A 17464-nucleotide genomic window follows, 5' to 3' on the forward strand; every position below is an offset into this window, starting at 1 on the left:
TCCTGATCTTTGATAAGTGGTTTTTTGTAGGACACATCCTATGCATCCCAGCAACACACTCCCCTCTGATTACCAGTGTTATATGCTCTAGGGTTGTCCCCTATGAAGGTTGTGTGGGTCCTTCTGTTGTGGCAGGCTGACAACTGTGGACAGTTTGGTAAGCATGGCTGGCCCTAAGTCCAGTTGGTTGCCAGACCCTGCTTGTGCAGAGGCTGCCAGCTGCTGGTTGGTGAGACTGGGTCATGGGGTGGCTGTCTGTGGAACCTTGGGGGGTCCTGGGGCTGGGGCTGGTGCTGACTCAGTTGTGGGCAAAGCCAGGTTCTGAGGTGGGTGGTTGCAGGGCTGGGGTTCATGGATCTAGTGTCATCCTGTTGGTGGGTGTGGCCAGTTCTTGACATGGCTGGCTGTGGGTTCTGGGTTGTCCCAAAGCTGGTGCTGAACTGCTGGTGAGTGGGGCTATGGCCCAGTGGGTCCTGGGGCTGTTACAGGCCTGCTGATGTGTTGGCTGTGTCCTGACAAGACAGTGGGCAGCGCTGCAGTGGTCTTGGGGCTGGTGTACAACCACTGGTATGTAGGTTCAGGGTCCAGGAGATCCTGGGGTTGATGTCCACCCACCAGTGTGTGAAGCTGGGTCCTGGGGCTATGCTGGCTCACTGGCAGACAGAACACAGTTCTGGGGTCTCTGACTTCAGGGCCCAGGGGTTCCAGAGCTGGCGTTAGACTTCTTGTGGGTGGGGCCAGCTGTGGGGTATGTGTTGTCCCAAAGCTTGTGTCAGCTCTCTGGTAAGAGTGGCCAGATCCTGGGGTGGCTGATTGAGGGGTTCAAGGTGTTGGCCTGTGTTGGCCTGCTGGTTGGCAGGACTGGGGCCCAATGAGCTCTGGGGCTGGCGCCAACTTCCTTGTGTATTGCTAGGCCCTGACAAGCCAGGGGTAGGGCTCTGGTGATCTCAGAACTGCTTTCTGTCTGCTAGTGGGTAGGTTGGGCCCAGGGGGCTCTGTGGCTAGTGCTTGCCCCCTGGTAGGTGAAGCTATGTCGCAAGGTTTCTGGCTGTAGAGCCCTGGGGGTCCCAGTTCTGGTGTCTACACACTGGTGTGTGGGGCAGTGTCCTGGGCCTTCTGGTGGACAAGGCCATGTCCAGGAATGGCTGGGGGCTTAGTGGATGTTAAGACAGCCTGTAATTGGTGGGTGGGGCTGTATCCCCACCCAGCTAGTTGCTGGGCCTGAGGTGTCCCAGTACTGGTGCCTACAGGCTGGTGGGTGGGGGCAGGGCAGTGTCCCAAGGGTAAAAAGCTAAAGGGAGGCTTCCAAAATGGCACTTGCCTGCATCAGTGTCCACATGGTAGAGCAGCTCCCCAAAATAGCTGCCACCAGTGTCCATGTCCCCAGAGTGAGCTGCAGTTGCCTCCTGCTTCTCCAGGAGACTCCAAAATTAGTGGGTGGTTCTGTGAATTGAGCTTTTATCACTTAATGTGCCCTGTACTTTCCTACCTTTGTTCCTGCTCTTTCTTTTACCTTTTCTGATATCTTCTGTACAAATTCTTTTTCAGAGTCCAAATCAACTGCCATCTTTTCCTAGGAATCTTGCTTATTCTTCCAGTCAGAACTGATGTTTCTGTTTCCTGAACAACCAAGACCCTCTTGTTTCTGTTCAGGCAAAGCACTAATAAATCCACTTTGTGTACATGTGAATCAATGAAGTTATGATTCCATTAATGAAAAGACTCAAACATTTATTAAACTCCCACCCACCAAAGGCTGGTCCTGTGATATTCATTCATGCTTTTAGCCTAGGTTTGCCTCTTCCCAACACTTTTTCTGTATACAGCTGCTACGGGGAATCTGTTCTGGAACATGTACCTCCCCCACCAACAAAACTATTCAATGACTCCTTGCCTGAAGAAGGAAGTTAACTGCTTGGCACCACATTTCTTGTCTTCTGGCACCTGTTTCATGTTACCTGCTGCTATCTTTACCCTGTACTTGAATTTTCCTAAACAGAAAATTATATACAGTTCCAGGAACATGCCTTAGTTTACACAGGTGGACTCTCAGCTTAGAACACCCTCCATTCAACTTCTCACCAAGCTCTTCTTCTTCATGGAGACACTGTTTTCTCATTTAGCCATCTCTACTCCACTTACCCCAACAAACAGAGCCTCCCTGTGCTGTCTCTGCTCTGGATGGGGTAGAAAGTGTCCACCCATCTCCCAGCTTCCCCAAATTCAGCTATTTTAGGCTCTCACACTGGAAACTATTATGGAGACTGGTCCAACCCTAAGGTTATATGGAACTGTGGTGCCCTCTACTGCTTTCCAGAACTATAACTACTTTGTTTTCTGTCATTCAATACAAGGGAAAATGCTAAAGGAACAAATAGGAATTCAGCTGATAGACCATTATTTTTCAGGGCAAACATTGAATTCCATATTAAAACAAACATTATGAAATGGTAATATATATTCTTCTAAAATGTGAATTTCTATAAGGTTATGATATACCTTATTATTTCACTATCCTTTCAGGTCCATCTGACCTAAGGCTCTGTTATATGTTCATAAATATGGAGAGACTGAGTTACCATTTCATCTCAGGGAGAAGGTAAATATTTAAGCCACATGCTTAAATACAATTTTAAAGATTAGCTCTTAGTAAACATAGTTTCTGTATATTCAATAATATGCAGTGAAATTAAACTAATAGGAAAAACATGGAAATTTAAAAAATAATTCATCAAAAGAACATAAATTCTCCTACAGTTGATTTCATTGATTAAAATAATATTGTTAAAAATTAGTATCTGCAACTCTCACTAATCCAAAATAATCCCTGGTTTATGTACATTTTTTTTTTGCAAAAATTACTGAATGACTTTGGTAATCTCTAAAGCTTTAAATTCACTAATTATTTGAACTCTTTGATTTGCCTTATCCTGGGAAAAGAGTAGCTGTCACTGGTATCTCCAAACCTAGAATTCTAACACTTAGTAGGGTAAATTTTATTGATTCTGATTGTTTTTAATTTAATGATTTTGACTGTCAATGAACTTTATCTTAGTGATATGACTTTTGAGAAGTTATAAAATAAAGAAATGCCTGTGTTCAATTTATTCATTTTAGAATCAGAAAAGCCTTTCAAATGAGCGTCTTACCTAATTTATATTTCATACAGAACCACTAGAATCTGAGTTATTTAATACTGTGACTAATTATATATTCAGAATAACACTTCCTTATATTTGCAATATTTATGTATTTTTATGTCCTGCTCCTAAAGTATATTTACAAGTTGTTATTTTTGGAAAATCTTAGAATTTTTGGAAAGTGCAAAAGTGCCAGCAGTTAGCTTAGATTTGGAATACATGGCATTAAACATAACTGAAGAACAGAGTGACTTCATACACTGAAAGATAAAAGATATTTTCGGGGGGGGGAGTTAGAAATTTGCCTTTCTCACAATTATTCTGTTAAAAGTGATTGTAAACAACTCAGTGTCACAAAAGATGTGGAAATAATAGTACACTGCCCATCATGTTCTTGCTGGTTTTACTTTAAATCTTGAACATCTCCCCCTGGGTGTTCTCATAGCCAAGAGGCAGCCGCCTCCTGAGGAAACCAGATGCTGCCATCTTAAAACCAGGACTGTGCTTGCTTTTGCACCCCTATTCTCCCAGGCGTCGTTAGTGCCAGCCTCACCTCTCGGAGTGGGCACACTGCAGCAGAGACAGACACGATCCCAATAATGAAATCTCACATGTGCGTGGGTGCAGGAGGCAGTGCCCTGCACCAGTGTCCGCACTCCAGACCCGTTCTCAGGTCTGCAGACCCCAGGGCCCCTTGCTACTGACAAGGCGGCTTCTTGTCCAGAAAGGGAACTTCCTAAAACGCCCAAATGTATACTGCAATTAGGTAAGTGTTTAATTCTAATTAATCCAATTTTACTCTGACTTTCCTTCCCGTTTCGATGAATTACAGATTTTAAAAAGTAGCCTCACAAGCTAGCTTCTTTCTAAAGCGAAGAGCAGATGCGGACACAGAGGCCTGCGTGGAGGACAGAGGGAAGGCTGAGGCCAGGCCAGTAAGGTGTTCAGGGCTGGCCCTGGAACAGGAAAGCTCTCGGAGAAACGGCCTTCGGCGGCTGCCTGCTGACACTCCCTTTCCATCTCAGCTCTGAAAAGAGGGACCAGTGCTTATTACAGGAGGCATAGATATTCTCCCGCAGGCTACCAAGAAACTTCATCGGAAATGTGGCCTATCCCAAACCTGGTCCAGCCGCGGACCCGGAGCCCTCCCCCTCCGCTGAGCCGGCCCGAGGCGAGGGCGCATTTGGTGAGAGTCTGGCGGCCTCTACCGGAGCGCCTCTGCAGAGGAACGTTCCCCAAAGCCGGAGACGACATGTGGCGCTCGGGAGAGGTGAGAGCGAGCGCGCGAGTGCACTGGGACCCGGGGGGTGGGGTAGGGGGGGAATATCTGCAGCAGGGCAGAGCGCGGCCTCGGTCGCGGAGCGGAGCCGCAGGGCGGCGGCAGGAGCGCGGGGGGCACCGGAGCCTTTCGGCCCGAGAGGACTGGGGAAGTTCGCGCTGGCGGCATGGGGCGGTGACGCCGCACTGGCCTTCCGCTCCTGCCAGCCGGTTGAGAGCAGGCGGAGGAGGAGGAGGATGCACCCTCGCCGACGGCTTGCCTTCCCGGGCCGGCGCGCAGGGTAAGCCCGGGCGCGCGGGACCGGGGAAATGGGGTAAGAAGCTGCGGGCGAGGGCGAGAGGACGGGCGGCTCCGGCTCAGTCCGCACCCCTATCCTCGAGGCTGCGTGGCTTGGGAAGGCAGGTGGAGACAGGCGGGGAGCCACGGGCGGCCGGGAGCGCAAACTTTCCCCCGGCGACTGCGGAGGCATAGCCAGCGCGGGGGGTCAGGGGGGTCCAGAGCGGCGCAGCCCCGCGGGACGGGGCACCAGGGCTCAGTGCCCACGGGCTGGCCGGTAGGAACTGGGGCGTGAGGCATCCGCCGCCGTCACAGTAGCCGACAGGCGAGATCGCCCATCCGGAGGGCCCCGTCGGCCCCAGGCCTTCGAGGAGCGCGGCGTCCAGGAGCTTCCTGCAGGGTGGGAGCCGGCTCGGCGGCGGGGGGCGCGGGCGGGTCGCGCGGGCTGCTGGAGGCCGGGGGATACCAAGCCGGCACTGCACCGCGCACTCCTCTCCGAGAAAGAAAGCGCCGCCCGGCAGGACGCTCCGCTCGGACTCCGGGCAGGAGCCGGGCAGGTCTGCTGGGGCCAGAAGCTAGCCGGGGAGGGTCGGCGAGCGTTTGGCGCTGGGCGCGCCGCTGCGGACCGGGCAGGAGGCCGACTCTGCCGGGCCGCGGGCACCAAGCCGGAGGAGGCTTTGCCTCCGCAGTGCCGCCCCCGCGCCCACCAGCTCCCGCGAGCCCCCGCGGCGGTCCCGGGACCGTGGGAGCGCAGCCTCTCTTTGGGGGTCCCGGCTCCGGGCTGAGGGCAGCAGGAGGCGCCGCCACGGTTTCCCGCATGCAGTGCCGCCTGCTCGCCGCCGGGACTCTGGCCCGGGTTTGGCGACAAGCCTCAGGACGCGCCCAGGCGACCCCCGCCCTGCCTTTCTCGACTTGAGGGCCTTGGATTCTGAGGTGGAAGTACCTGTTGTGTGTTTCCCTTTTCCGGAGTTGGCCTGGGGTCGCCTCGGGAAAATGTTTCTTTTGAGCACGCGGTGCTCCTATAGAATGTGCATCTATTTGCGTTATGCGCATATTGAGAAATATATGCCTTCGCTAAGGTTAGTTGCAGAGCCTAGGGATTGTGCCTGCTTGGATTTCAAATGCATTAATTAGGGCCCAGCACAGAGCCCAGAGCCAAGAGACTTTCCCAAATGCAGTGATTATTAAGTTTTTCAGTCATGGGGACAGATTGCTGAGAAAGTGGCAACCCTCCCTTATAAGCAGTTCTTATAATATCATGATCTTGTAGAAGACCTGTTTCTTAAATGTGCCTTTCCCCCCCCTCTTTCCACATACTTTCTCTCAGCACCTTGCAGAACAAGGAGTAGCTTGCTGACTTTGAACGCGTGGCAGATATTTCAGAAAGGTAAAAGTATTCCACTTGTGGATTTGACAGATGCAAAATACAGTTAGATAACTTCAGGCATTGAATCTAATAATAGGACTAATGGGTCATTTGATAACATGGTAAAAATAAAACAAAGTATTTGAGGCATGGGAAAAAATAAATTAGGGGAATGATTCTGCACCTTGAGTAAAAGTGAAAATTAAGCCTACTGTAATTTCTTTTTATGCCCCAATTAAAAGACCAGTGAACACAGATAACTCCTGATGTGGAGCCATGCTGGACAAGGACAGCCAGGCTCCTTTCTTTCTGAACTGTGTGTGTTAGCAGTGTGATTTGATTCCAGGAACTGCGTCACAGAAACATTCATGTTTATATATTTTTCCCCCTTTCAGCTTCAAGATCAAGGTTGAGAAAGGAAGTTATTCTTCCAAATTCATCTGCTTCAGCTATTATTCTTATTGGGAATGGACAATGGAATGTTCTCTAGCTTTATCATGATCAAAAACCTCCTTCTGTTTTGTATTTCCATGAATTTAGCCAGTCACTTTGGGTAAGTTATCATCTATGCTTTGATTTTACAATTTTCGGGGCACAAGTGCCTTTCAGAAACTTTGCTGAGCAGTATATTAGCCACCTTTGCAGTCCCACACCTTTGAACTTGTTGTAAATAAATAAAAGAGTCCTTGCCCTACCCCACACTTTATTTCTGAGCAAGGCACTTGGAATAAAGGCACTTTATTCCTTTATTCCAAGTGTGGGGTTTCTGAAGTGAGTCAGAGAAAAGAGGCAGATTATGTTTTCAACAGTGGAAGATGGTTTCAGTGTCGGCTGTGTTTCCTCCCACTCAGGTTAAAGCACGATTCAGAAGTTGACCTGAATAAAGGACATTTATTGCTTGTTAGACAAGACAATGATCAACATTCTGATTGCCCTCCTTGGTGCATTATGCAAAGGAATTTGCCTTTAAAGACCGGCCCACACTAGGCAGCACTGACAAGGACTTGCAGTGGTCCAGGCTTGAGCCATAGGCCTTGAACTGAGGCCATCTGAATGCAGAGGCAGATATTAGAAACGACATGTGCCTGAAGATCTGCAGGACACCCAGGCATTTGGCGTTATCAGTTCCTTTCCTCTTTTTCCCCAAATTGTTCTGGCTGATCAAAAGGATTGTCACTTGAAGTTGGTGGAGTATAATTAAGAAGTTAAATTTTAGGACAAAAGTCGCCAAGCACCCCTTCTGTGAAAATCAGCTGTGGAGGTTGCACTTGTGTGAAACATGGAGGGATCTTCAGGGCACAGTGAATCTGCAACAGATCCCTACTAGTTGGCAGGAAGAAGGACCCTTCCAAGTCCATGACCTTCTCTCTTTGTCCTCTGGACATTTTCTGTTCTTTTGACATTGCCAGGTGTGTACAGAGGAGGAAACAGAGAGAGAGAGAGAGGCTTGTGACCATCCCCAGGTGTGTGGCTGGTACGTGACGGCAGTGGAGCTGTGTACCAGGTCCGTCAGGGACTTGTCCAGCCCTCAGCATTGTGAGGAATGTGCACACTAACCATGCCTGTGGGACGTGCCTCTTAGCCATTCTGGGTATTCCCTTGGGAAAGAGCATTGGTTGTTATTCTTGCCTTGCTGCTTGTCTTGAGTGGGTATTTCCCTACCTGTGCCTTTGGTTTCCTTATCTGTGCAGTGAATGTCTTCCTTTCCAAGGGCTCTTCCTGCTGCTAAACCTTATAGGATTTAACCATGATGTTCCTACATATCTCTGCATGAGAAGTGTGTTCAGAAGTGAAATCATACACAATATTTAAATTTCCAAGTTAATACATTAGGTAGTTAATTTGCTTACTATATATATCACATATATTTAGCAGTATTTCAGAGGTAACAAATAGGCTAGGATTGAGAACATGTATTTTTTCCTAAGATTTTGGTCAGATATATTTTTGTGAATCTGCGTTCTGTAGTCACGAAGGTATTATACTCTCTGGTGGATGAAAGTCTGAAATATAAAGGAATGTGCATACTGAGTTTAGCCATTAGATGCAGCTATACTTTATTTCTTATTTAATTTGATGGCTTTCTGAGGTCATCTTCAAAACAGAGATATATCTGTTAGTTTCTAGAAGCTAATACAGAGCAAGTGGTAGAATACCCCTCAGTCTCCCTAGAGAATTAGCTGTTGGAGAAGTTTTGAATCTGTTAGATATAAGGTCAATAGTCCATCGCAAAATGATACCTACTGACTGCAGAAAATGCGTGAGACACAGAATAGTATGTGAAAAAGAAAAACATCCTTAATTCCACCACACAAAAACAATCATTCTTCATATTTTGGTGTGTTTTCTTCCCCTTGCTTCTATGCCTAGCTTTATACAGTTGGGATCATACTGTGCCTTCAGTTTTGTGTTTTTGTGCTTTCTTCATGCCAATACTTTGTTACTACAAGCTCTTTGAAATGTATGATTTAAAATGGATGAATATTATTACAGTGCGTGAATGCTTCATCATGGGCTACTTCCCTAATTTGGGGCGTTACATTGTTTCCGATTGTGCTGTTATTGCCATTTTCCTACAGGGAACATATTTGCCTTACAACTGTTTTAAGTATTTGAGATCATGTCTATTAGAAGATCTTCCTGTAAGTGGGATTTTACGTCAGCTCCCCTGAGTACTTTTAGCTCTTGGTCCTACATGTCCAGTTGCTTCTGAGGACCAGGATCTGCAGCAAAGCAGGAAGCCCAGCAGGGTGTGGTTTTCAACAGAAGACATCATTACATCTGGGGGCACAAGTCCCTATTTATTTCCCTTCTTATACAAGGCTCCTTTCACTTGCTTATTACTATAAATGAACTTAAGAGTAATTTTGTCAAATTGCAAAGAAAGTTTCAGAACACTTATTTGGCTTAAAATCTTGACAAAATAATAGCTATCGCAATATGGAGTGCCTATTTGTTATGTTGTCTGTTTTAGATAAACCCTAGGAGGAGCCTTATGAGCTAAGCATCATTAGCCCTGTCTTATGGTCGGGAAGGCAAGAGTAAAGGATGGCTAAGTGGGGAAGTTCGCCAAGCCGGTCATGCTGGAGTTCGTCCTCAGCCCTCCTCAGAGTGAACCTGCCTGGTGGTCCTGAGGCTCCCCTCTTGATTTCACGTGGTTTGCAGGGAAGGTCTAAGTCAGACTGATGTATAGAGGAAGGGGACATAATTTTGAAAGGTATTCTCTGCATTGGAGTAGAGAGAGTTTTCCATTCTGAAATTACAGGAAAAAAAGAGTTTGGGTAAGCTCTGTTATTCCCCTCAAAGAGTTTATGTGATTTGGTTCTAAAGAAAGGTGGGGCTTCCCTGGTGGCGCAGTGGTTGAGAATCCGCCTGCCGATGCAGGAGACGCGGGTTCATGCCCTGGTCCGGGAGGATCCCACGTGCCGCGGAGCGGCTGGGCCCGTGAGCCATGGCCGCTGAGCCTGCGCGTCCGGAGCCTGTGCTCCGCAACGGGAGAGGCCACGGCAGTGAGAGGCCCGCGTATTGCAAAAAAAAAAAAAAAAAAAAGAAAGGTGAACAGGAAAGCATGTAAGGCCTTAATTTGAACATTGTGGGACAAGAGAAATGCAGATGCCTGTAAATACGTAAAGGAAACCAGACAACTGGTGGAAGGTTAGGAGGGAGACAGGAAACCAGTCAGGGAGCAGAAGGAAAGAGGCAAGTACACGTGTGCTTTTGTGCAGTACAAAGTTATACCCAGTGTTTTTGAAAAGCATGTGGATTTGGCAATCAGGAAATTTATAAATGTGATAAGTAAAATGTATTTGGTGATTATATAAGATAATGTGAAATTGCTTTGAAAATATATGAGGCTCATTTCTTCTCCTTCTTCTCCCTTTTATTTTCTAAATTTGATCAGAGCCACCAGTAGCTCATTTTCAGTAGCCTCTGTAATTCTTCTGTTAGTTTTAAGTTATATAACAGAGCATGAGTCAAGTGTATAACAGAACAGAGGCCTACTTGACTGTCAGCCTTATGCAATGTCACGTTTAGAGACATGGTTTAATTTGAGGCATTATAATTATTTTAATGAGACCAGTAATCAAATGTACATGGTAAAAAAAAAACTAGCACAGAAACAATGTCTGAATCAATGTAATGTCAAAATACATAATATTAAATTTAATCTGGAATTAGTTTATCATCATTTGAAAAATCATACTTTATCAGACTTGACTGACCAGTGATAATTTTAAGATAAATTTGAGGATTATCAACTCAATGATAAGGTAAAATCTGATTCCATTCATTTAATAGTATTAAACATTTTTTAGAGGTTTATCTATTGGAAAATTAAAAATGCATTAGAATTTTATCACATGGGAGCTACAATTCAAATAGACTTTGGAAAACAGTATTTTATAATTGGCAATTATAGGCAGATTCTTGTAGAAGTAGCTTAAGAACAGGAACAGATAAGGTTCTTTTTTATCTGTCTACACAAGTGTGCTAACCGGGACCTTTGGTTTCATGAAGAGGGCTTGTTCATACACATTCTCAAGAACATTTCTCTTCTTTTAACTAGAGCAGAAAGTATACTCTCTCTGAGTCATTTAAGTACTCACAATGTCTTTTTAAATGGCAAGTTCTCTCTTGTGAATCCCCAGATGGCAAGTTCTTCCTGCCTGTAGCTGCTGGTTCATGAGACCCAGGACAAAAAGTCATTGTAAGAATTATAAAAACACAGAGAAGTTCTGTGAAGCAGTTAGGACACACACAGGTGAGGGGGCGTCTAAGTGGAGGTTGCAGAGATGGCCAGAGATCTCACATATAGGAAACATTTTAGGTGACTAAGATCCTGCTAGAGTAATGCCCAATAGTTTTTAAGGCACAAAAAGAAAATACTTCCAAATTACACACTTTATAGAAGAAACTCTTAGCAGATTTATCATGCCAACAGGCAGTGATCTAAGACAAAGCTTAGAAGGACAGTCAGCCAGAGTCGACCCAGCCGGCCCTGTCTGGCCATCAGCTCCAAGATGAGTCACTGGCTTGGTTCAAGGGGAGAAGGAGAATATGGGCTTTTGGATTTTTACAAAGGTGCAATTGCATAACATGCATATTTTAATTGGTATGAAATTTCAAAGGAAAATATTAGAATCAAAAGTAGAAAAATCTTATCATAGAACTATGGTGGCACCAACAATAATTTACATGAGTATTTCTCCTTCCATTTCCAGAATGCATTTTCAAAAAAATGTACTGTTTAATTTCCACAAAACCTTCACTTTGTAGGTGAAAAGAGTTCAGGCAATAGAACACAGAGAAACATGTCTAAGTTTCATCATTGGAAAGTGGAAAAGTCAGGATCCATCTCCAGGCTCAGGGCCTGGGCTAGCACCCTCCATGCAGGACCTTTTCCAGAATGTCTGGATATTTAAGGTGCAACGAAACGGAATAGAATGGGGGAAAATCTGTACTTTGAAATGTCCTAACCTAGAACTCAAATAACACTGCTCTAAAGATCGTTGGTTTATCGTAGCCTGAATAAAATCAAATACAAAATATGTACTATGAAATATAATGTTATAGAGAGGGAACCATATTATAGGAAAATTAAGATATACTATGAAACTGGCTTTAGCAGTTCATTGAAAATTCTGTTTTATTTGTATTTATTTAACAATTGATTTCAAGATCAAAAGGCAAATCTAAAAATAAATGAAACCCAGGACCAGTTCATTTTCAGTTTTAACAACAACAAAAAATTGGGCCATCACTCCATAATCAATTTGGTTCCTATTTCAGGGATGTAGGTGTCATTTTGACAGAGGACAGTGAAGCTGCTCTGTGTGGCAGCAGAATTACTAAGCCTGCCTGCAACTCAGTTTCCTAATCTCCAGGTGGAGTTAATAATGGATCCTATGTCACAGGGTTGATGAGAAGGATAAATTGCTGAATGAGTGCTAAATGCTGAAACATGGCCAGGTAGGAAGGGAGTGCTAAGTCCAGGCTAGCTGTCCTGGGTGTTGTGACCAGGAGACCCTGAGGTTTACTAGACCCATGGGGTGGGCATGGCAAAGTTATGTCAGCGGAGTCTCCCTTGCCATGTGAGGGAGCACATTCACAGTCACAGGTTCTGGGGATCAAGATGTGGGCATCCTGCAGTATGGTGCCCTGTGGCTGCATCAGTGTTTATTGAGTCCTTCCTACGTGCCAGGCACCATTCTAGGTGCTGAGACTCTGTGGTGGGCAGAGTAGAGCCTGCCTTCCAGGAGGACTCCTTCTAGTGTGCAGTGAACACGTACTTATCAGTTGGGTCACAAGGATTGCTGAGAAGAGTGATAAGAGTAGGAGGTAGTGAGTGTGCTGGAGAGAAGTGCTCAAGCAGATGTCCAGAGAAAGTGAGCATGTGAGCAGTGCCCCTCATGGAGATGATTGGACAGGTGAGAGAAGCAGCAGATGCAGGGTGATGAGGAAGCAGCGTGAGGAAGGGGAAGGTTGGTGGGAGGCAGGACCAGAGAAGCAGTTGGGAGGGTCAGATCATGAAGGACCTTGTAGGCCATGCTAGGTAGTATCCGGACGAGCAGTTGGCTGTTGAAGAGTGAAATATGAGCCCATTGAGATGTGACCATAGAATGACAAACGTTAAAGCTGACTCTGGCTGCCTAGTGGAGAATACACTATGAGTCTAAGGTGGGGAGGCTTAGTAAAGGAGGGACCAGGGAGGAAGTTAAGAGGCAAATGCAACGACCCAGGGGAGGGGCATTTCGGTCAGCAGGATCTGTTGATGGGCTGATGTGAACGTGAAAGAAGAGGAGTCAGGGATGATCTCCCCAGTGCTTGACCTGGAAACGTGATGGGTTCGATTGGCTGTTGTTGAGCTGGTGGGGACAGTAGGAGAAGAGGCTGTAGAGAATCATGAGTGTAGTCTTGGACCTGTGAGATGCTTGTTAGATATCCAAGTGGCCAGGCAGGCTGTTGGACATACAGCTCCGGAGTCAGAGAGAAAGAGATTGGGGTTGGAGACATGAACTTGAGAGAGACATTTAAAGCCATTAGATTGAATGAGATCAATCAGATATTGAGTGTAGACTGGAAAAGGGTCCCTGGACAGCCCTGGAACACGCCAGGGTTTAATGTCAGGAAGGTAAGAAGCGGGCAAGCAAGACTGAGGAGAAGAGGCCAGTGAAGATAAGAAGAAGAAAGAGAGTCATGTCCTGCGACTGAGTGGAGAAGTGTTGTAAGAACGACGTGGTCAGCTGAGGGCTGAGACTGGACCTTCGGGTTTGGCAGCGTGGACGAGCAGCCAGAAGAGAGCTTTCACTGGGAGGCAGTTGGGCAAAGCCCAAGTGGAGTGGGGCAAGAGAAGGGCGGAGAGACAGCAGAGACCTTTGAGTAGAAAACTCCAGTGAGTTTTGATGAGAAGAGAGGCTAAGGATGGAACAATAGCTGGGAGGGCATATAGGGTGAATGAAAGACTTTTAAAGACCTGATGTAATTACTGATAGGAATGGTTGGGGGGAGGGAAACCGTGTGTGATAAGCACCAGTATGATTCACGTGCTTTATAATCATATATGTGGGGCACCCAGTGTGGCTGGGGGGAGGGAAGGGGCTGAGTCTAGGGAAGTGGGCAGAGTCAGCTGAAGGGGGTGTGGCCTGCAAGACCGGGACCTGGGTTGCACCTTGCAGGTGGTAGGATTCTGAACCAGGCTGCAGTGGTTGGGGACAGGAGTGGAGCGTCTACATGGAGGGTGACAGACAGGGGTAGGGTGGACTTGAGCACTGTCTAGGGAGCTGACAGGCAGGACCGGGGCACCTTTGACAGGGGCACCATCTAAGAGTTCTGGAATAATGTTTTATGGCTATGACTTTATCCACATAAAGCACACATGTCAATCCATGTTTTCCACCATAAGAGGAAACAACTCTTATTTGGAAACTCGGGGTTGACTTTCATGTCTGGCTATATCCACCATGTTTGGTTTTTTAAAAAATTTTACATATTTTTTAACATGGTTAGCTAAAGTGACGTGCAATGGAAATTTGAAGAAAACATCACAAAACCATGCCATTTAGAGGTACTTATTTAGTGAGCTTAAAGTAACAAGCAAACAAGCTGAAGATACATTTCTCAAAAGTAATTAAATACTGAAGAAAAAATGCAGAAAAAAATGCAATTCAAGAAAATAGATAAGCTGTTGCTTAAAAGCAATTCTTTTTTTATTTTGCGGTACGCCTCTCACTGTTGTGGCCTCTACCGTTGCGGAGCACAGGCTCTGGACGCGCAGGCTTAGCGGCCATAGCTCACAGGCCCAGGCGCTCCATGGCATGTGGGATCTTTCCCGGACTGGGGCACGAACCCGTGTCCCCTGCATTGGCAGGTGGACTCTCAACCACTGAGCCACCAGGGAAGCCCTAAAAGCAATTCTGTTCCAGTCCCAAAGTAAGTCCACATTAAAGTTGGTCTGCAGATGCAATTACCTATCCTATTTTATGGAAATCAAAAAATGGCTGTCAGCATAAGCAGAGATAACATCACAAGAAATGCATCACACGTTGCCATCAATAGCACCATTTGTGGTACAGGACAAAAGATTTTTCTTCCCCAGAAAGGATGACATAACTTGAACTTGAACTTGAACTTGAACCCTTTACTGAAATGAGACTTCATCAGGCATCACTTGGTAAAATGAAGCACCTTTAAAGATGGACTCTACCTCATAGTGTTATTATTACTAGTAGAGATTGTAATACTGATAGAAAAGATACATTGGAGTAAAATTTCCTCAAAAAGAAAAAGACTCAGATTTGACTACCAGTACAACTCTTTGCTCACTCCTCTTTCAGAGTAATGCATGGATTCTACTGCAGGTTTCACCCTGTGTTCGTAACTGATTTTGGAGACAGTTCTCTTGGGATCCCTTCCCTGCTGTATTCAGACTCCTCCCTCCCCATTCCTCCCCGACTCCCCGTCAGAAACCCTGCTGATGGCCTCATCCATCCCGCCTCTACCCCCTGTCATCACCTGAGCAATGGGTCTCTACACCTCCAGTCTTGCCTCTTCTAAGTCCATCATCCCCAAGGTTCCCTGGGAGCCACAAGAAAAGAAAATGCCCCTGTTAAGATGCTCTGAGTTTCCCACCACCTTCAGGCTAGATACTAGAGGTGGAGCTTGTCACATGAATGCGCCATGATTTGAGCCACACACATGGCTCTTCTCACCAGAGTTCAAAGTGCCCTCTGCAAATGTCAGTATTTCTTTTCTTTTTTAAAATTTTTATTGGAGTATAGTTGATTTACAATGTTGTGTTAGTTTCTGCTGTACAACAAAGTGAATCAGTTATATATATGTATCCACTCTTTTAGATTCTTTTCCCATATAGTTCATTACAGAGTATTGAGTAGAGTTCCCTGTTCTATATAGTAGGTCCTTATTAGTTATCTGTTTTATATATAATAGTGTGTATATGTCAATACCAACCTCCCAATTTCTTAGTGCCACTGCTCACAACCCCTTCCTTTGGCTTGAGACCTGATCTTCATGATTGAGGGCTTAGGTCTGCTTTCCTCTCCTCTGACCCCATACAAAGCTTGATCCCTCCCCTTTGGGTACGTAGAATGCCCTGCATGTTGCAAAGATTCCTGCACCAACCATGTTCTACAGAAATCCTCTGGGAACATGGCCTATTCTTTTAGATGCAGTTATGTTCCCAAGGTTGGGGATGCCACCTTTCTCATTGATACCACCAGTCCTCACCACAATACCAGGCACATGGTTGATGTCCATAATACCTTTGTTGAGCTGAGCTGCTGGGATAAGCACTGGGCCCAACCCAACAGCCTCTCTGAAGACGTGACAGAGAAGAGACGCTCTCTGGGGTCATTTGGAGTTACTCTGGCAATTGGCTCAGAGAGCAACCTTTCTGTTTCCAATCTATACAGGCTTAGAACAGTACCTCTCCCCCATGGCTGAACATGAAGATCACTTGGGGACATTATAAAATACCAGTGCCTATTCCTCCTGGGTGAATTAAAGCTGAGTCTCTAGGGTCTAGAAACCCAGAAGAGGCTAATGCAGAAGTCACAGAATCAAATGCCTTGAAGAGACCAGATGTAAGACCACAGGGACAAGTGGGAAATTTGCACAATTGCTAGAGTTGACCCTTTCTAAAGTCATTCACATTTATTGTTCTGAAAACTCTGCTGGTGAAATAAACCCATTAGTGGACCACGCTTCATGGCTGTCTGTTCCCCACTCCACCTCATCAGAAGTCTCTGAAAGACCCAGAGCCTCAAGCCTGGCAGGAGCCACTCATAACTTTTTAGGAAGCCCTTCCACCCCCTGAGCATCTTGTCCCACCTGTATCACTGCCCATGTTACAACCACCACCTTCCTTCCTCAGTCTGGAATATGGAGCTCAGAGTTCAAGTTTAGGGATTGAGTCCTTGTGCCTTTTGTATAGACCTGTACCTGGGTAGGAAGCTATAAAAAATGAGGATGTTTTAACATGCATGGCTAGGTCTACATTTCCTTTATGATCCTTTTTCTGGAACATCAATCTGAAAATATTGCAACTGTTTCATAGACTAAATGTGACGTGTGTTTGTAGAAAACAGGCAGTAACTATAAGGAAATAGTTCATATTTTCAGAGAACGTAGTTCATTAATCCTGATACTGAAGGGGAAATCACCAAATTTTTCAAGCATTTCTACTTTATCTAAGGTCATTCTCAGAAATAACGGATCTAGTCTCAGCTCACAAAATCTGCTCCCCCCGAGATCAGAGCCTTCAGCTTATCCTGGAAGCAGCTGTGTACTCACAGCTTACCTGAGGGCCAGCAGAGCTCTTTGGTTTTACTCAGAACAGTGAAGAGGCAAGCTGGAGCCTGCTTTCTGTACCTTAGAGGGTTGAGGACATCTTGTGTTTTCACCTGGAGGACTCATGGATTTGCTCACTGCATGGAATTGCTCACCGAGGGCACAGCCCATTCTTTGTGTGTTACTTTGTTTTCCTAGACCAAATGGAACAAAGCAAGCTGAAATCACTCTGTATATTAGAAGCAGTCTGTAAAGATTATACAACTTGATATGCATGAGCAAGTTCACCAGACCCCTCTGTGAGTCTCCTGTATGCTGGCACGTCATTTGCTTTCAGTGGTAAGGGAAGGGCCTTCCTCTCCGTAGCAGTGAAGACGGTGCATTTTGTAACAATGAGCTTCAGATGAATGGTTTTTGAGGAGGATCTATGGACTGAGGAGGACTTCCCAATTGTTCATGAAAGGAACCTCTATTCCTGCCCCGACAGGCATTTTCAGGACTTTTTTAGAAACCGTTTCCTACTTCCTAGCGCCTACCTTCAGTAAAAATAGAGAAGAAATCACTGAAAATCCCCAGCCGTGGCCTCTCTAAAAAAAA

The 17464-nt window shown here is 45.9% G+C and overlaps 1 protein-coding gene across 7 annotated transcripts in view; it reads left to right on the plus strand.

The window, feature by feature from the left end:
- The first annotated feature begins 3608 nt into the window (after positions 1–3608).
- GABRA5 (gamma-aminobutyric acid type A receptor subunit alpha5) overlaps positions 3609–17464 on the plus strand; it is a 95617-nt gene continuing 81761 nt past the window's right edge. The window contains exons 1-4 of one of the 7 annotated variants that reach the window (XM_067029470.1): positions 3615–3906; positions 4013–4410; positions 6023–6082; positions 6457–6614. In XM_067029470.1, coding sequence (XP_066885571.1) covers positions 6529–6614 — 86 coding nt within the window. In that variant the 5' untranslated portion in view covers positions 3615–3906; positions 4013–4410; positions 6023–6082; positions 6457–6528. Of the gene's footprint in view, positions 3907–4012; positions 5096–6022; positions 6083–6456; positions 6615–17464 lie in introns of those variants that run through there. The other 6 variants (XM_067029471.1, XM_067029474.1, XM_067029469.1 and 3 more) reach the window with 6 other exon arrangements.

The sequence above is a fragment of the Kogia breviceps genome, chromosome 3 (assembly GCF_026419965.1).
Source record: "Kogia breviceps isolate mKogBre1 chromosome 3, mKogBre1 haplotype 1, whole genome shotgun sequence".
Lineage (NCBI taxonomy): Eukaryota > Metazoa > Chordata > Mammalia > Artiodactyla > Physeteridae > Kogia > Kogia breviceps.